The following is a 22,099-nucleotide window of genomic DNA, read 5'->3' as shown; positions in this document are numbered from 1 at the left end:
CTTTATATCCTTACTTAAATAAGTCTATTCGCTAACAATCCTTTTTTCCTTCGGTAACATTTGTTTCTGTATCTACTTCATTTACTTTACTTGATGTAACATGCTCATTATTTACATTGCTATCTACATTTTTAACTTTTTTGACGTCTCCGTTTTGAACAGGTTTTCTGTTGACTTTAACGTAGTTATGATAATAAAAGTTTCCGAACATATACAAGAAGAGACCAGCGTTTAACGACAGCAAAAAGTTTATCCCCTTCGGGTAGTTGCAATCACCGAACATGACTGAGAAATTGTGGTAGAAAATAATGCAGAACTGGATCTGAAAAGAAAAAATAATAATAACATTATTTCTACTTTCGACGATTTCATTATTATGGTAGAAGGGGGTTGGCCGGTTGAAGTATGATTTTTTTTTAATTTTAAGGCCTGGATGTTAGCCCTTTAAGCCAAATCTCATAAGTATAACAAAACTAGAGACAGGTAAAACCTATGCTGGTACCATTTGTAAAAATTGTTCGCAGTTGCCAACCCCATTATAGTTTCAGAACGTCCCCAAGAAAACTTTACATTGCCATAGAGAAATACAAGTAAGACAAGAGTGCTCACTCCATACATCAGTTTTGGCACCAAAAATATTAGTATTTTCATAGTCGACATCTAGCATCGAGTAGCGGAATTACCAGTACGTTAAGTAGTAGTAGTACTGTCAAGTGACAATAGATGTAGCACCGACCGGAAACTCTAATTTCAACAACATAAGACATTCCTTAGCTTGGCTTAGCATTTTATTATTAAATAATAATTGAGCCTGGACGATTGAAATATTCGGCTCGTCTATCATTTGTTCTATTTTAGCTTGCTTTCAGACCCTCCAACTGTCATCGCCCCTTTTGAATAAACAAAAGTAATAGGTATAAAATAAATGCTTACCAATTGCAGTGTCGTTACATGCTTTTTCCACCACAGGTACTTCTGGTACTGCGGGCCCAGACCCGAAATCAGGTAGTAGGTGTACATGACGATATGGATGAAGGAGTTGATGACGCCTAAGAGCGTCCCGTGGCCTCCTGGAAGATTTATATTAAGGTTGTAAGATCACGGGTGTTGCTGGGTAGCCTAAGGAGGACATATAATTTTTAATAAGAAATCAGGAAGTAGATGTACTCATGTACATAACGTACATGATGGGAATAGGAGTTGATGACGCCTAAGAGCGTCCCGTGGACTCCTGGAAGATTTACATTAAGGTTGTAAGATCGGACATTGCTGAGGAGCCTTATGGTAGGTACCATTCGCATGCAGACTAATACCAATCAAAAATCTGATCACCAATCCTCGACTCTCGATGTTTCCAGTAATCCATTATCACACCCTGATATATGTCAGGGGCATATCTAATGATGTAATGACAATGGAACTAATATACAATAACTTAAAAAAAGGATTTTCAGAAACTTTCCGCATCAAAAAAAATCGGCCAAATGCGAGTCGGACTCGCGTTCCAAGGGTTCCGTACATTACCCAATTTTTAACAATGTATTTTTTATATGTGAAACGCGAGTGAATTGCCTTTAAAAAACCGTAGGGGTCGGATTAAAAACTAAGTAATTCGTCCGACTCACGCTTGACTGCATATTTCTAATAGGTTTTCCTGTCATCTATAGGTAAAGAACTATATTTATAATTTTTTTTCAAAATTTTAAATCCAGTATTTTCGGAGATAAAGGGGGGGAATGGTCTCAGTCAGTATCAGTTAATCACAGGTGAAACTATTTTAGAAGTTTTCAATCAAGGCCACGCCGCCCTGAAGGGATAACGGAGAAAAACTGACGTGGAAAGCCAAATAATCTATATGTACATTTAATTAGGGTACTATTTGGTATGTAAATTGAAAGTAATATTTACCTGGCAAGAATTTCACCCCAATCCAGGCACAAATGGGCATCATGAAATGATGGTACAGGTGCAAGAAGGAAATTTGCCGATTTTTCTTCCTCAACACGAAGAAAATGGTATCCAAAAGTTCGATGATCTTTGCCATGAAGTACCACCATACCGCTGCTGCCATCTGTGAAATAAGTAGTGAAACTTAGTGACGTAGAAAGCGAACTATCGGACGTAAGCAGTAACTTCTTGAGAGGTTTGGACATTAAGACTAGATGGCGCTGTACATCGCCTTACAATTTGCGGTCACGTCTCGCATTACAAGATCCCTATGACTCAAGTCAAGGGCTTTATTAAAAAAATTGTTGAATAAATATGTTTTACCGTATTTATATTATTTTAATGTTACATAACAAAAAAAATTATGGGCTAAACTTTCAAAAAATATTTACAAAATGAACTGTCATAGAAATCATCATTCAACGCGTAAGGTAAGATAAAGATAAAAAATAGTTTATTCAAGTAGGCATATTACAATGCGCTTATGAACGTCAAATAAACCTTAGGTAGGTAGGTATAGTATAGTTATTAGGTTCCTAATGGTACGTTTGAATTAGCAAATTCCAAACCACAAACTTGGTTTACATGTTTGTAGAGTATTAGCAAAATTAGGTACTTTTCAAAACCCATATTCATAAAAGTCCTATATTGTGGTAACCATAACCATCATTTTACACAATCCGTATCATGAGAAATGTCATCTCAATACAATTTTTCGAGATTTGACATATGTCACCGTACCCATCGCGTTTGAAAAATACTAAGGTATATTTGTTTTAAGAAGAATTATTACTCTATAGCAGCGGTCGGCGACCTTTTAGCAGCCAAGCGCCACATAGTAGTTAACGAAGTTGACGCGGGCCGCACTTTGTTAATATTTATGACTTTATCAGACACTTATGGATGCTGTAACTATATATTTTCTTTCTTACCCTTTTTGCCTTTGGCGAATCCGAGTAGTCCACTGGTTGGCAAGAGAAGTTGTAGTCATTCCACCATCCGGATACTAAACCCTGAAAAAAAAATGTCATCATTAATATTTTTGAATTAACCATTAAGTTCGTATTTCTCTGTCACTGAACGTAAGCGTGAGCAAGAAAGCGAGATGGAAGTGTGTGCCCGGAGTCGCGAGCGCGGATATCATGTTTTTAAATATTTTTTTTTATAAATAAAAAAGTAATCGATACGGACGCATCCTTCATACATAGATGGCGCCAGAATAGGCTTCCTCTATTTTTAGGATTATCTTATGGGATTTGGCTTAAAGGCCATAAAAAAAAAGAGGAATAATTTGACTTTATTCTAATGACTAATGTCACAAAAATGTACAAAAAAATAAGTAAATAGATATAGATAGATAGATAATTATAGATGGTAACATTCATAATATTAATATAATATATTATTATGTTAACTGTAAATTAAATTGTAGTTATAGTTAAAATAGTTATGTGTTTGCATGTTACTAGGTTTACATTTTAATACCACTTATGTTCTCGGTGAGATATGTTTAAGGAAACAGCATAATCTATATTGTACTAGTTACGTATATTTTGTCTATGTTGTTCTTCACTTGCATGCTTCTGTTTTATCTCCGTATAGTAAACTAAATGAAATTAAAATATTCGTAGTATTAATTTTTGACCAGCCAACCCCAATTTTTACCTTCGTTTGTGATTGTGATGTGTGCGTAAAATTGTATTTAATTACCTCATAAACCAGGAATATGGACATCAGCACTTGTGAAACATTGTACACGACTATGGTGTTCTTGAGGTCATAGGGTTTCCGGTCCCTCATGTAGCGAGGGCCCACTGACGTGCAGAAGTACACGTATGTGGCCAAGATGGTCAGTAGCGGTCCAGGCCCTGACATTAGCGTCCATTCTTCTGTCCGAGGGTCTGTAAGGACAAAAATGGTTTTTAGTAATAATTATTTTAACACATAATATTAACAATTAACAAAAAAAAAAAACAGGTTTTGTGTGATTCTCCTTATTTGTAAATAATTATATATTTTCGCCTAAATTGTATCCAAGTGTATTTATTATTTAGGTAAGTGTGATAAAAATTTTAGCGTACCGCAGCTGTAGATATTAAAATCTTAAAGTTAAGTTAACCTTTTCGACGCCGTGTCAAACAAAAAAGCTGTCACTCGGACGCCACGTCACCGTTGTGTCAAAACTGAAATTGAACTTTATGCATATGCACGTAGGTCTATGTTGCTCTGTGGTCTGTGACAGATTAATCCATTTTTGGCGTTGGACCCAAGGAGTAGAGTAACTATAATAGTTGGACCTACGGTACGGATATATCTGTCATGGCGTCGAAAAGGTTATTAACACAATAATCAATCAATAATCGTAACATTTTGAATGTAAGTATCACAAATATCTCGATTCATATATTTTCGTCTAAAAGAGAAATCTCGATTACAATATTGGACATACCTACACCTAACAATTCAGTTACCTATTTGTACAACCTATTTTCGACATAGTGAAAGCACACTTTAATAGACGACCTTGTCACGGCAAAGTTTGATGGTAATAGATAAACATAAACATTAATTAAAGTACTACAAACCGTGTAAAAGCGAAACCTAGGCAATCTTTATAATGACTATTATCTAGACATCTAATGGATTCGGTGCAATGCCACTGGATGTTTCATAATTGCAATTTGGATGATTGTTGGAAAGGAAAAGACTTTTAAAGCATTGTTGGTATTGACAGTAGAGATGCCACGAATATTCGGCAACTATTCGGTATTCGGCCTATTCGGCCACTTTGCCGAATATTCGGCATTCGGCCGAATGTTGCCTACTATTCGGCCCAATACCGAATATCTGTTGCATCTATATAAAAAGAAAAATTACTCAAAAAAATAACCAAAACCTAGGTATATTCAATATTTAAAATGTATTCTTGGAAAGTAGCTAAATACGAAGGCACGTTTTTGAGCATTTTTTGATTAAGTACAAAATATTTTATTTTTATCATGTGTCTGATTTGATTGACTCTAACTACATTAATTAATTCTGTTCAACATAAAAATATAAATCTTAGCAAACGTTGTGCTTTGTTGGCGAACAGTTTTCATAATAATGGTGATTGTGACTCAAAATATGTCATGCCGAATATTCGGTCGCCGAATATTCGGTATTCGGCCGAGAGAGGGGCCGAATATTCGGTATTCGGTATTTGGCCAAATTCACTATTCGGGGCATCTCTAATTGACAGCACTTTAAGATGGGGCGTATTTGAAGCTAGGAAATTAGAAGGGGACAATTTGCGAGGGAAGAAATGGCCAACGTGCTGGTTTTGCCATTAATCTCTGAAGATTTACTTCTGGTAAAATTTTGATCTTCAGATCCCTCGGCTGACGCATGTCGACTGATGAAAATTTTATAAGATGTATGTATGGTAACGTGATGGTAACGATATTCAATTTAAAATAATTGAAAATTTGAAATCTTTCCGTGATTTTCTTCTATCAAGCCAACTTTAACTTTTTAACGTTTTAGTTGAAGTCTGCCCTTGCAAATATAGATAGCCTAGTTTTCGTGTGAATATTTTCATGGCATTTGTCCATGATTATGTACATATAATATTTTATAATTTTTACATACCTCTAAGAGGGGGCTTAGAGGTATTCGTACCCGTACCCGTTTGGATTTACTGCTGATTGAATGACACGAAATCGAATTCCATGAATATATTTGTCATGAATGATGCGCGAAAATGTAGTGGCAATTGGAATAAAACTTTAAATTAGGTAGTTAAAGTTTAAAACATAAGCTCTTTGCGTGTAGTATTAGAGCCAATAATTTAAATATAATATACAAACAATATGTACATACATAATTATATCATTTATTATATTTCAACATATTTACATACGGTAGAATAATTGCAGCGATTAAAATAAATTGAATCAATGAATCTTCACGGTCAAGTGGGGTTAAAGTATGCTGTCATAAAATTAACAATTACCTGCACAAACATATTACTAGTAGGTCTATGAGATGAAAAGTGTAGACCTCGCGTTAACCTTTAAAAAAATACTTGAGTCGTTATCCCACTGACAATGGTCTTAAGCGCCAAAAACGCTAATGGGGCTAAAGTCCTTTATGCCAATTTCCGCATTTTGAAGAATTCCAAAAACTGGATCGACAAATAAATTTATAACCACTCGGTTGCCCAGTCAGGACAGGGAATACAGGGATCCTTTCCCTGCGCCATGCTATTCGATATTGTTACACTAAGGGCCACGTTCACCATTCACTAACCCGGGGTTAACTGATTCAACCTAGAGTAACCATGGTTACCAGTACAATTTGACACTAGGTTAATGGTTTAACCGGTTAACCCCGGGTTAGTGGTATGGTGCAAGTGGCACTAAGTTATTATAACTACGCTGTGACTATGCTCTTCGTAGAGGCAAAGATATATGTAACTCCGTATAAGATAAATAAAGTCTATATACGTCAACTATGGACTGTAATTGACTTATTTTTAGACAATTACAGTCCATAGTTGTTAGTATTAACTTACAGGCTATGTTACGTTACAGTACAACCCATACAACCATTTCCAGTCGCCGTTACGACGCGGTGTTGACACATCTTGTGTCGACACCGTCTGTTTCGGTCACAATTCCAGTCGCAGAGTCGTCGCCGTGTCGACACAGTTACCAGAAATGGGGAAGGGTCGACACATGACACAAAGTGACATAAAGTGTGGTCGCCGTGTGCACACATTGTTTCGGGTTTGCGACTACTTTATGCCAAAATCATTCGTTCATTCGTTCATTTTGTTCCTGTCAAATGGAAACTGTCAGATGGAAAAATACTTAAATAAAAATAAGTGACATTAATACGCCATCTCTAAAACGGATTACAAGACGTAATTATATATTGTTTGCATTTATATTACAATAGGACTTAAATTATTATGGGGAATTAAACTGCTCGAGTGATTTGATAAACTAAGTGTAATATAATCAACGCGCCACCACATTGTGTTAGTTTAGCCGGAAATGAAATTGTTTACTTCTCAGTGCCTGTGTTCATAACTATATTATTTGAAGCATTTTTAGTACTTCGATGCGTATACTATACTTAAATAACAGAAATAACGCTTTACATACTACGAAACTTGTTAATTATGATGTATAAATATGGTTTAAGGCTGAGAAATATTGCAGTCACAAAGTAGTTGCAATGTTTCGACTTTGTGTCGACTCTGTGTTGACACATGACACGCGCTGTCAAAAGTAATAACAAAGTTACTGGTATGTTACTGGATTTGCAAAATGGCTCCTTGTGTTGATTTGTTTTCAGATATTCTCAAAGTGTAAAAATTCCGTGGTCAGAGATGGGCATTAATCGATTAATTGTTTATTCGACTAATTAATGGAATAAAAAAAGTTAGTTCTCAAATTTTAATCGCGATTAGTTTAGTCGACCTAACATAGATTGAAATTGAATTAATCTGAATATTAATCGAATAAATTATCGATTAAATCTCGATTGAAAGTTGACAGGGGGCCATTTTTGTACGTAAAAATAATAGAAATGTCTTGCATGCAGATGGTAGCAAAACACTTTGTCATAAAAGTCGAGATGGGTGTCGATATATAGGTTTTAGGGAGTGCCGATTTCGAAAATAATGACCATTTTGGAATCCGAAATGGCGGCCATGCACTGTGTCATAAAAGTCGTCATGGATGTCGTTTTATACGTTTTAGGGGGCCCCAATTTTGAAAATGATGACCATTTTGGAATTCAAAATGGCGGCCATGCACTATGCCATAAAAGTCGTCATGGGTGTCGTTTTATAGGTTTTAGGGGGCGCAGATTTCGAAAATGATGACCATTTTGGATTCCAAGATGGCGGCCATGCACTATGTCATAAAAATCGTCATGGATGTCGTTTTATAGGTTTTAGGGGGCCCCGATTTAGAAAATGATGACCATTTTGAAATCCAAAATGGCGGCCATGCACTATGCCATAAAAGTCGTCATGGGTGTCGTTTTATAGGTTTTAGGGGGCGCAGATTTCGAAAATAATGACCATTTTGGATTCCAAGATGGCGGCCATGCACTATGTCATAAAAGTCGTCATGGATGTCGTTTTATAGGTTTTAGGGGGCGCAGATTTCGAAAATGATGACCATTTTGAAATCCAAAATGGCGGCCATGCACTATGTCATAAAAGTCGTCATGGGTGTCGTTTTATAGGTTTTGGGGGGCACAGATTTAGAAAATGATAACCATTTTGGATTCCACTTTTATGACAAAATACGTAGCCGCCATCTTGGATTATAAAATGATCATCGTTTTCGAATTCTGCACTCCCTAAAACCTATAAATCGACATCCGTGACGACGCAAGTTATCTTTATTTTCAGATCTAACAAATTGCTACAGAATACAAAGGACAAAAAAGAAGCGAGGAGGTAATGAAACAAGCAAATATACAGATGATTCCTCGACGCAATTGGGTGATTCTTAAATTGTGTCCAGATTTTTTTTGTCATAAAAGTTTTTATTTTTCACATATTACTCTCACAAGTTCCGTGACATTTCGACCTTGTAATTTTTTAAGTAAATGTTTTTGTTTATCTATGAGGATCTCACTAGAATAGTATAATCAAGGTATGTTTATATTTGATGAATGAAATAGTAACGCAAAAAAAATATATATTTGTGTCTTATATTATATTCCTGCCGAAGACTTTTATTTTACCTTTTCCTTCTACACAAGTTTGGCCAAGTAATAAGAATTTAGGGCTCTCAATTTTATTTTGACTTCTACAACAGTAAAGCTACGAGGCCATGTTTGGTATCGTTTTCGTATAAATTCGCAGTACCAAATTTAGTTAAGGTATCACATTGACACCATTCCGAAGTAAAAACATATAAACTTATTAAAATACTTTCTTTTAAACTCCTCTTCACGCTTAAACTGCTGAACAGTTTTAATTTAAATTTGGTACACATATATTTTGAGTCCCGAGACAGGATATAATAAGTTATCTCAAAAATCATCCTTTAAAGGTGTGAAATGAGGTGTAGGGGGGAATTCAGAATTGACTTCTTGAAGTTAATACTGTTTAAGTTTAGGTTTGAAGTCATGTTTTTTCATCATTTTTAACTAAATCAAAGATGTAGACCATCCCAAATTTCATATAAATCGGTTCAGCGGTTATTGATTTCCCGTACAAATTTCCACGCCACTTTTCACACCTTATAAAGATGATTTTGGTTATAAGATCTATCCTATGTCCTGTTCCGGGACGCAAACTATTTCTATACCAAATTTCAACGAAATCGGTTCAGCGGTTAAGCGTCAAGAAGAGTTTCAAAAAACCGGCCAAGTGCGAGTCGGACTCGCGTATTAAGGGTTCCGTACATTAAGTCCGACTCGCGCTTGACTGCACATTTCTAATAGGTTTCCTGTCGTCTATAGGTAAAGAACTATTTTGTGTATTCAGACGGACATACATACAGACGCACGAGTGATCCTATAAGGGTTCCGTTTTTTTCCTTTTGAGGTACGGAATAGGGCTCGCGGTCGTGTCCGGGTTTCGTGTACACGTGTTCGGTACCCGTTTCCGAACTACACGTACACGGTTTTCTGACCCGTTCTACACGTGTAGTCGTGCACACGTGTAATTAAGATCCGTGTATCCGGGTACCCGTGTATCCGTGTACACGGTGAAACGGACCTTAAATACACGCGGGCCTAACCCGTCCTTGGCGTGTAGCGGAGATTGTAGTAATGTATATATGGATGTTCAATGTGATTGATATGTGTTGTACCAATTTAATTTATTTTCACCTCAGCAGCTCGAACAAGGGTACTTTGCTAACAGTGAGCAAAATGCGATTTTGTTAAAGGAAAATATATATTCCGTTCGTAGTAGTTTCAGTCAGAGATGGGCAAAATTCATTAGAATGACGAATTACGAATGAGAATTACCAAATCATTCGCGAATGACGAATAATTTTTTCGAATGATCATTCGTGTTCAATTCATTCGCGAATAATTTATTCGGCGAATAAAATAGCCAACGAATAAATTATTTGCGAATAATATTGTCGAATAGTTAGCTTACAAAATAACTATTTAGCTGTTTTATATCCCAATAGTAAAAAGAAAATGTTTTCTATCGGTTTATCTGGTTGGTTGATTTGAGGTGTGGAAACTGGGAATACGCCTCATGTATTGGCGGTCACGTGGGGCGAGAACAACTGGAAATACACCAATAATGGGGGTATTCCCGTTTGTCCCCTTCGGGAACATGTGGGAAAAGACAAACAATCTTTCCCATTTGTCCCCACTTCATTGAAGCAGGGACAAATAGGAACACACCATTAACGGGTGTATTCTTATTGTTCCCCGCCGGGAACAGATGGGAATAGGCGCTGCATATAAAACATTTCCATTTGTCCCTCATGTATGGCGTAGGTCACGTGGATAGGGGACAAATGGGATTATATCAATAATGCACCCATTATAACCAATAATGGGTGTATGCCCATTTGTCCCCGCGGGGAACATATAGGAAAAGAAGCCGCATATAAATATTTCCCATTTGTTCCCACCTTATTTTTGTAAGGACAAAAGGGAATACACTATTTTCGGATGTATTTCCATTTGTCCCCGCCGGGTACAGAAGTGATAGGATTTGCATATAAATATTTCCCATCTGTACCCTCCTTATTGGTGTGGGGACAAATGGGAACACACCATTTTCGGAAGAATTCCTATTTGTCCACGCCGCGAGAGACATTTGGGAAAAGACGCTGCATAGAAATCTTTTGTATCGGCACCAAATGGGAACACCAATATCGGGGACAAATGGGAACACCAAAACTCATATAAAACATTCCCATTTGTCCCCGCCTCATGTATGGCGTAGGTCACGTGAATCGGGGACAAATGGGAATACACCAATAATGCACCCATCATTACCAATAATGGGTGAACTCCCATTTGTCTCCGCGGGGAACATATGTGAAGACCCTGCATAAAAATATTTTCCATTTTTCCCCACCTTATTGGGGTGGGGATAATTGGGAACACAATTTTCGGATGTATTCCCATTTGTCTACGTCGGGAACTGATGGAATAGGTGCTGCATATAAATCGTACCCATTCGTCTCCGCCTCGGGGACAAATGGGAACACCAATATCGGGGACAAATGGGAACACCAAAACTCATATACAACATGCCCATTTGTCCCCGCCTCATGTATGGTGTAGGTCACGTGAATCGGGGACAAATGGGAATACACAAATAATGCACCCATCATTACCAATAATGGTCGAATTCCCATTTGTCTCCGCGGGGAACATATGTGAAGACCCTGCATAAAAATATTTTCCATTTTTCCCCACCTTATTGGGGTGGGGATAATTGGGAACACAATTTTCGGATGTATTCCCATTTGTCTACGTCGGGAACTGATGAAATAGGTGCTGCATATAAATCGTACCCATTTGTCTCCGCCTCACGTATGGCGGCGGTCACGTAGGGCAGGAACAAATAGGAATACACCAATAAAGAGTGTATTCCCATTTGTTCCCGCGAGAAACTTATGGGGAAAGACGCTGCATAGAAATCTTTTGAGGTGGGGACAAATGGCAACGCCAATATCGGGGACAAATGGGAACACCAAAATTCATATAAACATTCCCATTTGTCCCCGCCTCGTGCATGGCGTAGGTCACGTGAATTGGAGACAAATGGGAATACACCAATAATGCACCCATTATTGGTGTATTCCCATATTACTAATAATTACCAATAATGGGTGAATTCCCATTTATCTCCGCGGGGAACATATGGGTAGACCCTACATAATAATATTTTACACAAATATCGGATGTATTCTCACTTGTCCCGGCCGGGAACAAATGGGAATAGGCGCTGCATATAAACAATTCCCATTTGTCCCCACCATGGATGGCGACGGTCAGTTGGGGCCTTTCCCAAAATTTTCCTTGGCTCTAAAATACGCTGCAGTTGCATACCTATTCAGATTTGCCATCTGAGTGTGTATTACAAAAATCCTTCGTGTAATTTATTCGAATAATTCATTTCTTATTCGAAATTCTAAACGAATGGTTTATTCGCGAATAATTTATTCGCGAATATTAATCTCACCATAATTATTTAGATTAAAAATGATTCGAATAATGCCCAACTCTGGTTTCAGTAAGCATAACTATCTACTTTTGTATTAAATAATCATTTAGGTTTATATAACACTTTAAACTCTCGCGTTTTGTACACATAATTACACAAACGGGTCTACCGCGATATAATTTCATTGTTTTTACCTTTAATTCCGACGTTTCAGCTGAGTTGCACCAGCTGTGGTCACGGAAAGACTGACGTCCCAACAAATGGTAACATGGTGGTGGTGGTATTTAGGTTTACTTTAATTATCAAAAAACTACATCAATGAAGAAACTGAAATACCAACAATGAAGTCAACGGTTACTGAGATATTGTTAATTTTAATCTTATGATTATTGAAACAAATTGTACTTACCTACCTATTATTGACATTACAAATCAATCCAGTAAAACTGCAAAGTAGGTAATCGAATCTTCCTAACCTTCCACATATTCAATCGTATGTCTTCATAGCACGAATCTCCGCTACACGAGAGTGAAGGGTCGAACCGGCGGGTAAATAAGATCCGTTATTTCGTGTATCCGTGTACCCGTGTACACGGGTACCCGTGTAAACGTTTCCGAATCCGGGCGGGTTCGTGTAGTTCGTGTTCTTAAGCCCGGCGGGCTTAAGAACACGGGTACCCGTGTCAGCGTGTAACACGTGTATCGGGAGCTCTAGTACGGAACCCTAAAAAGATTTATTTTTATTTTGTGGAATGGTGTCAATGTGATATCTTAAATGGATTCAGCACCCCAGATTTATACGAAAACGATACCAAACACGGCCTAGCACCTTCACTGATATAGATATATCAAGATAAAATTGAGAACCCTAAATAAACTTTCAAGCGCGGATATCTCAAAAACTATTCAACATATCGAAAAAATTGACTGAATAAACTTGTAACAAATTAAATTAACTTTCATTTTGTATAAGTGGCCATGTCGCTGAGATGCATAGTTTCCGAGATATAATCGAAAAACGGGAAAATGGGACCTTCAAAGCCCCCTCTCTCCCCCCCGCTCAAGGGCTACGGCCGGGGACTTTTGATATGTTCACCTCCTAACTTGTCAAACCGAGTTACGGAGTCAAAGATTGTGTTCCGAGCATTTCCCTCTACAACTTTTAGAGCATTCGTTGCCTGACCTAAGTAGCTTATTGAATTTCTTTAAAAACTTTTCTGTAAAAGGTTGACGGGTGTTGGGTGTTTATATGGTTTCGGTCGATTATTATCATTTGCATTGCCCATGATGACTTACTAGAATTACGAGCACCCGAGACACTAATAGTAGTTTGACAAACCTTGGTTTTCAAGAGGTATTTTATATTGACATTTGCTGTCACAAATTTGCTGTCAGATTTAGTCGCAAACCGCACGCAAAGTGCACACAAATGTGTCGACACCTTGTTACGGAAAAGTGTAGACACGGCGACGACACTTTGTTTCGAAACAATTCTAGACACATTGTGTGGACTCTGTTACGACACATCTGACATTTAGTTACCACTTTGTGATTCTGCGACTGGAATGGTTATATGGGAATACACTAATAATACAGTAAAATTATACATTTTGCGTTTGCGTCAAATCCGGTAGTTCTGATTTTTTGCAGACTTGTTTATGATTTTGGTCCAATGAATAATCCAAGTTTGTGACCTCGAGCGCCGAACGCAACTTTGTCAAAAATCGAATAAACCGCATTTTTTTTTAGATTTGGGCGATTATAACCCTAAAGTACTAGTTTTTGATAGTAACTTCCTAGGGCGTTTTTAAAGTTGACTAAATTTGCTACAACAAGATACTAGAATTGTCTCTGTACATCTAATATTTTCCGAGATAAAGCCTTTCAAAATGTATAATTTTTTCGAACTTGTATTCGTAGGCCAAGTAAGTGCAGTGAGTATACACGTTTGTCTCAGGCGATGCTGGTTGGCACAATTGTTTCTAAGGTCAATCAACGCTGATTTGGCCCGGTAGCCACAAGATCGTACCCCCCCCCCCAAAACAGGGTTGACAAAGTTGCGTTCGGCGCTCAAAGTCACAAACTTGGATTATTCATTGGGCCAACATCATAAACAAGTCTGCAAAAAATCAGAACTACCGAATTTGACGCAAAAGAGCCAGGTTACAAAATTCGACAAAGTTACTGGATTATAAGGCCGACTCTGATTAACAATTTGTTATTGATTTCATTATGCATATCACGCGCATAAACTACAAAAATTTAATGACTTTCGGGAACACCAATCACCGTGAGCGTTTGTCAAGGACGTATCAAAACAAAGTCAAAGACTTCACAAATTTTCAAATCACAGTCGGCCTCTCTCATATCAATACACCTTATACTTAAAACAAACGGCTCAATTCGGAAATTGAATTAGATTTCTACTAGACTTCAACAAGTTACGATACATCTGTATAATTTAAAGATATTTGTAAGATAGATATGTCAAATTTGACGTTTCCGCGATTCTGGAGGTCCTCTTGAACGATTTCGACAAGTTATGACTTAGATATCCAAGTCACATCTAGTCGATATCTAATGTAGATCTAGTTGATCTCTAAATCGTCTCAAGATCTTGTGATTATCTCGAAATCCGAATAGGCCTGAAAGTCCCCTCTTTGTGTGTTTGTTCGCGATAAACTCAAAAACTACTGAACAGATTTTCACGCGGCTTTGACCTATCAATATAGCGATTCTTGAGGAAGGTTTAGGTGTATAATTTGTTAACTCGTGCGAAGCCGGGGCGGGTCACTAGTTACATATTATATAGGCAGGCAAAGCAAAACGCGTAATGCGTAATGAATACGGCACCTGCACATCCTTGCGCAATGCGCGACCTTGACCGACGCCCGCGCATGTTCAAGCTTCGTAACGGTCGGGCGAACAAAACGCATAAACGCAACCGCGGATGCATTATACTGAAGCTTATGAGTTATTATACGTATTAGCAAATGACCTTGATAATTATGAAAGTTTGTACTGAGATTGATAAACTGTGATTGTGTAACTGCCTGATTCTAACTTTAAGATACGTCAAAAATTTGCTACAGATACGATATGGATCGGATATGTCAGTGTCAAAAGTGACGTTTTTGTTTTTTAGTCCGATCCTTATCATATTTTAGCAAATTTTGACGTAAGTCTTCTTCTTCTTGTGCACTTAACAATAATCCCATGATTTGACGTAGACACTAGTTTTTACGGAAGCGACTGCCATCGGACCTTTCAACCCAAAGGGGAAACTAGGTTTTATTGGGATTAGTCCGGTTTCCTCACGATGTTTTCCTTCACCGAAAATATGATATTTCGTACATAATTTCCGAAAAACTCATTGGTACGAGCCGTGGGTTTGAACCCGCGACCTCCGGATTGAAAGTCGCACGCTCTTACCGCTAGGCCACCAGCGCTTCAACCACCTGTCTATAATTTCGAATCAGGCCGGCCTGATGGCGTGGCCTGATTAACAGTCCGCCGGACGGTATCTTCTGTCAGTTGTTCGGAACTGTCAAAATTTTGTTCTAACTGACAGGCCGATACTGTCCGGCGGAATGTTAATCAGTGGGGGGCCAAAAGAAAAACAGAAGCGGTAAGATGAGCGTGAATATCGCATCTCGCGACCTAAACGAGTATGCGCCATGAATAGGGAATATTACGCGAAACTTACCACAAGGGGGCGCTACTACCACCATCCATCACAATCGGGGGGTCTACCGCGAAACAAGAAAATTGAAATTTCGTTATCTGACCTCTATAACACTCTTGCATATTCGAGCGATAAAGAGGCAGATAACTTAATTCCGATTTTCGCGTTTCCCGGCAGGCCCTGTTAACAAACCGCCTTGATGCATCAATGTCATATTTTATTGTCTGTGAAAACTTGTCAAAATACAGTTTGAAGCACAGTATGTATAAGTTTCTGTATGGTTTACTAGCAGCCAGCTTAGTGCTGCACTCTAGCGGCAGAACATTGCAGTAATACCTTTTCTATTTTACGCGTTTACGGCGTTTAGTCGTGTGGTACAGGTTGCGATTTATTGCGATAATTTCATTGTTTGGTAGAGTCGGACCAAGAAAAGTCTGCAGCGGATTTAATAGCCCACGCAGTGTAAGTGTTATTTATAAATCATCATTTCATAGAAATTTGACGTTTAATATAACACGTGCACTGCATGGGCTATCAAATCCGCTGCAGACTTTTCTTGGTCTGACTCTATGACTTCTCTTTAGTAATAATAACAACTCAATGAAAGTTTCATATTAAATTTGACATTTGCGTACAGTACCTTTACTTATACCCACTATTAAACTGACACTATTATTTAATGCAAGACATCGAACCAACACATACATCTTGATTGCATAATTTTATTATGTTTATCTAATAGGTGAATCAAGGAAGTTTTATTATAATAAGGATATTTATTTTATCCTCACGGTAATCAAACTCACTAGATCGTATTTCATTTTAATGTAGGTATTAGCAAAGATCGTCATGTCACGTTCAAAATATCAGAAGAAATAAATAAATGTACAAAAAAACGGACCGAGTCGGACTTGCCCACCGAGGGTTCGGTACAAATGTGACTATTTTTTTTATAAATTTATAGTTTTTAGATTTTTCCTGTACTTGTAGAGTAGTGAGACGATATTATTTGTATTTAAATTATATAGTTCTAGAGGTCAATGGGAAGAACCTTACAAATTTTGATTTCCTTGAGAGTGTTGAAATGTACTTTTTTTGCGGAATAAACAGCCGTATCTTTTTTTATGTAAACTTACGATTTTGATTGTTTTCATAGGTTTAAGGGACTGTAGACTTGAGTTAAAGTTAAAGTGAAATAGTTGAGATAAAGGGTCTTGACAGACAGACGGACGGACAACAAAATGATGCTATAAGGGTTCAGTTTTTTTCCTTTTACGGAACTGTGAAAACTTGTCAAATAACTGTTTAAGGCATAGTACGTATAAGTTACTCTATGGTTTACAATAGGTGCCAGTCAAGTGCTGCACTCTGGCGGCAGAACGTTGCAGTAATACCCCCTATTGAGGTTAACTACCTTAAACTGGTAATAAAACTCAAATCAAATGACTAAAACTTCATCATACTTTGTAATTTAGGCATTCAATTAAATTCGATTTTAAGTTTAGTTTGTACTTGACATACCTATAAATAATAGTACATTGTGCAACATGGGGCGTAAGTTAAATATTGCAAACGAGAGTATGGGCCCGATTCGGATTTTGAAATAGACAGCTATTAGATATCTTTTAGACATCACCAAGATACGATAACGATATGTTTAAGATCTAACCTGTCAAATTTGACATTTGCGCGATTCTGAAAATACACTTGAACGATTTCCACAGGATATGACTTAGAGATCCAATTCACATCTAATAGATATCTTACTCTATCTAACGTAAAAGTGACATTTGTTGCCCGAATTGCGCTGCAAAAGAGAACTAGTTGATATCTAAACTATAACGTATCTAGAATGGATCTAGTACGTGTCGTCTCTTGTGAATATCTTGAAGTTCGAATACGGCAGTATAGTTAAATCGCGACGATTTACAGACTCGAGTTTGCAATATTATTACGCCCCGAGTTACACACAATGTTTTTCATCACACTTGTGATACAAAAATTAAGTTTAAAGACAAAAAACTGTTAATTATGGCACTAGAAACTTCATAACTCCCTAGGGAAAACGCTTTTTCTATAACTCCCGCTAAACCTGCGTGCAATTCCACATTTACTGAGCGAGTGTGAATAAAAATAAACAATTATTATGGGACTCGTGTAAGCTAGATTGTACTCTTCAAACGATAAAACGTTTATTCAAAAACATTAAAAAATTATGATGTGCTTAGATTTTGTCTTTTCATACAAATTAAATATTATTTTCAAAGTACGCTATAGTTGAACCAAGAAAAGTCTGCAGCGATTCTGATAGACACACGCAGTGCAAGTGTTATTTTTAATGTCAAACTTCTATGACATTATGACGTAAAAATAACACTTCCAGTGCTTATGCTATAACAATCGTTGCAGACTTTTCTTGGTCTAACTCTATTCATCAGTGTAATTGACGTTGCTTGTCACGCTTTAAACATAACAAAATTCGCAATACATTAAGTCTTAGAATAAACTTTAAAAATTAAAACACAACTTATTTTTAAAAATCGCTGAACAAATGTTGGTCAGAATAAAGAGTACAGCCTAACATCTACTGTTAAATTGTTTGCTCCTGTTAAAGGTCCCACCCAGTATTTAAGTACATATAGGTACCTACACTTGAACTGTCAGGTCAATTCGAACGCAAACTGATATCAGGGCTATAAAGTAACCGCAAAAATCAAAGTTCGTCAATTGCGGGTTCTCTGTCACTCTAAATTACGTCTTAATGAGAGTAAAAGAGAAAGATCCCCGCAATTTGCGAATTTCGGTTTTCGCGGTAGGCCCCCAGAATGACATCTAACTGATATCATTCATTTATCGTACATTTCACTCGTACTTGTACGTACATGTATTGGCGCGGGCGAGACGCACGATAACTAAATAGAATAAATACGTATATAATTCCAATATCATTCTGATTTCAGTGTACGTTCAAATTGGCCTGTGACTGTGGTAGATCTTATTCAAATTTATAACTAGGTACGTACAAACAGCAACACTTAACTGTCCATCGGACCTTATGCCTTTTATGGGTGTCATTCTGAATTCCTAACAACGTTTGTCCTAAAGTCACTTGCCCTAACTGGTTTGTCCTAATGGGCACATGCTCTAACGATCAATTGTCATAACGATTATTTTCCATAATGTAATGGTTAACCTAAGACTCATTTGTCCTAAGCATTTGTACCATAACTATCAAGATCCCTAATGTTTTTTACCATATTCTTCGAAATCCCTAACAATGTTTGGCATAAAATAACATGCTCTAACTGTTTTGACCTAATGGCTATTGCCCTAATGATCAATTGTCATAACAGTTACTTTTCCTATTGATCAATTATCATAAAAATTACTTTCCATAATGAATGGTAACGAACTGTTGCCACAAAAATGGGTTAGGTTAGGTTAGAACTGTGACCCTCGCAAAAACGAACTGCTGCCACAAAAGTGGGTTAGATTAGGTTAGAACTGCGATCCTTGCAAAAACGAACTGTTGCCACAAAAGTGGGTTAGGTTAGGTTAGAACTGTGATCCTCGCAAAAACGAACTGCTGCCACAAAAGTGGGTTAGGTTAGGTTAGAACTGCGATCCTTGCAAAAACGAACTGTTGCCACAAAAGTGGGTTAGGTTAAGTTAGAACTGTGATCTTCGCAAAAACGAACTGCTGCCACAAAAGTGGTTAGGTTAGGTAAGAACTGCGACCATTGTAAAAATGAAACGAAATAGGGAAATCAAAATTAGGGCATACGAGTGTTAGGTCAAGCAACGATAGGCTAAGTAAAATTAGGTAACATGATGGTTAGGATATATAATTTTTAGGCCTAACAATAATTAGGCAAAAAAAGAATTATGCTACATAACATTAGGATAAATACTCAATATGGAAAGTGCCATTAGGGAAAAACATATTAGGACAAAAAAAAATCGGCCATTCGATAATAGGGAAACCAAAATTAGAGTATACAAGTGTTAGGTCAACTGATCATTATGACAAACAATACTAGGGAATGCAAAGATAGGAGAAAAGACTTTAGGGATTCAGATATAGATCCGCCTTTTATAATAAGGTTTACGAACTGTCAGTTAACAACTTAACAGTGTGGGCGTGGGTATAAATATACCTACTTATAAGATCTTGTACAAACGTTTTATTCATTACCAACATATTCAATCTAGTCACGTTTAACTAGGTGAATCACGGCATAATGCATTATGCTCAAAGTGCATAAACCTACATTTATCAGCTGGTCATATTTTGCATATTTATTCGAAAACGGAACCTTACTACATGGTAATAAGGAATAGCATGCATAATTGTGTGTACAAGTACGATTGGTTTCTAAAATTGTATAATTTTATGCCATTATTTAATACATACCTATATTATTTAATACATACGTACGTATGCATTCTAAAGCAAGCTATAAGACCTAAAATACAATGGAAGTTAAGATCTCATTAACTACAATCTGAAATAACATGAATTTTTGCATTTAAAGTAACAGTTACGAGTATAGGTATAGTTTAGCCAGCCAGGCCGCGTAGGCAAGATGCCAATCGCTCACGCTCCGTAGCGATCGAAAGGCAACAACTGTCACTGTCGCACTAATATGGAAGAGTGAGGGCCCGATTCGGATTTTGAAATAGACATCTATTAGACATCTTTTAGACATCACCAAGATACGATAACGATAGGTATGTTTAAGATCTAACCTATCAAATTTGACATTTGCGCTATTCTGGAGATACTGTTGAACGATTTCCACAGGATATGAATTAGAGATCCAATTCACATCTAATAGATATCGTACTCTATCTAACGTAAAAGTGACATTGGTTGCCCGAATTGCGCTGCAAAAGAGAACTAGTTGATATCTAAACTATAACGTATCTAGAATGGATCTAGTACGTGTCGTCTCTTGTGAATATCTTGAAGTTCGAATACGGCAGTGATAGAAAGACATAAAGCTTTTCGTTGTCGAAGCGATAGCGATTGTAACCTTGGCTAGGCCGGGGTGCCCGGGGTTTACTTAAAACTCTAGTGTCATAAAAAACAACAAATTACTTAAGGTGCTGTGAGTTCAGCCAGCAGATTTTAGAAAAATCACCTTGGCTAGGCTGCCTGAACTCACGGTGCCTTAAGCTAAGATCTTTTGTATTTACGTCACGTACATAGCTTATGGGTATTATTGGTATTACCCAATTTTATCGATTCGCAGACGGCCGCCATTTTGCTAACGACTCTTTAATGATCGTGGCAATTTATCACATAACGGCGTCTAATTTAATTTCGAGGACTATTGTAATTATGTCATTATGTTTTTAAGTGATTAGACCTGATAGCCATTGATGACAACCGCAAAATGCAGGTGCGAAAATGAGTCGGGTTTTTGTCAATTGGGAATTTTAACGAGTAGAGTAGATAGATCAGTGCGCCAAACGCGTTAGTTCCGCGTAGCATTATTCCCGATCGCATTTTTCCCCACTCGCGTTAGTTCCGCGTAGCATTATTTCCGGTCGCATTTTTCCCCACTAGGGTTTGTTTTTCAAAAAACATTTAGTTCACAACTTATGTAGCTAGACGGAGCCCCGCTTCGCGGGGCTCCTATTTCTGGGCGGTTTGCCCTTCGGGCATCTGAAGCTACCTAACGAACCTAACCTACCTAACCAATTCATTTAGTGTGACGTCCATGAAAACATTACACTTTGGGGAAAAACGTGTAGGTAGGTTAGGTTCGTTAGGTATGTAGCTTCAGATGCCCGAAGGGCAAAGCGCCCAGAAATAGGAGCCCCGCGAAGCTAAAGCTAGCGCGCTACGCGGAACTAACGCGAGTGGGGAAAAATGCGACTGGGAATAATGCTACGCGGACCTAACGCGAGTGGGGAAAGATGCGATCGGGAATAATGCTACGCGGAACTAACGCGTTTGGGGCACTGATCTAGCTACTCATTTTAACGCATGTACAGTCACCACACGGGATTGTTATGCCATTTAGGGTTCTTGCTAAATTGGAAATTATATAGCGTAAGTATTGAATAACCAAGTTAGCTAGGACCCTGAATGACGCAACAATCGCGGAGCGTGATGGTATTTGTAAACTGAAATAGATGTCACATACGAAAGAAAATGTGACCAAGGCCTGTTTTATGTGGGCAAGGATGTGTTCTTAGGGCTGGAATTGAACCAGCGTCCGTTCTATTCGCGGCAGATGCCTAGACCACTCGGCCACCCTGGCCATGGCAGAATGAGTCTAATTTAGTATATGAAATCT

General features: G+C 37.7%; 1 protein-coding gene across 1 annotated transcript in view; it reads right to left on the bottom strand.

Annotated features, from left to right (window-relative positions):
* LOC134793869 (uncharacterized) overlaps positions 1-22,099 on the bottom strand; it is a 67,823-nt gene that overhangs the window by 20,060 nt on the left and 25,664 nt on the right. Inside the window, exons 3-7 of the mRNA XM_063765583.1 lie at positions 3,658-3,848; positions 2,880-2,960; positions 1,909-2,071; positions 934-1,070; positions 33-322 (exon numbers count right to left, since the gene is read on the bottom strand). Coding sequence (XP_063621653.1) covers positions 33-322; positions 934-1,070; positions 1,909-2,071; positions 2,880-2,960; positions 3,658-3,848 — 862 coding nt within the window. The remainder of the gene's footprint in view (positions 1-32; positions 323-933; positions 1,071-1,908; positions 2,072-2,879; positions 2,961-3,657; positions 3,849-22,099) is intronic.

This window comes from Cydia splendana, chromosome 9 (assembly GCF_910591565.1).
Source record: "Cydia splendana chromosome 9, ilCydSple1.2, whole genome shotgun sequence".
NCBI classification, from domain to species: domain Eukaryota; kingdom Metazoa; phylum Arthropoda; class Insecta; order Lepidoptera; family Tortricidae; genus Cydia; species Cydia splendana.
This window is presented reverse-complemented; position numbering and strand designations above follow the sequence as displayed.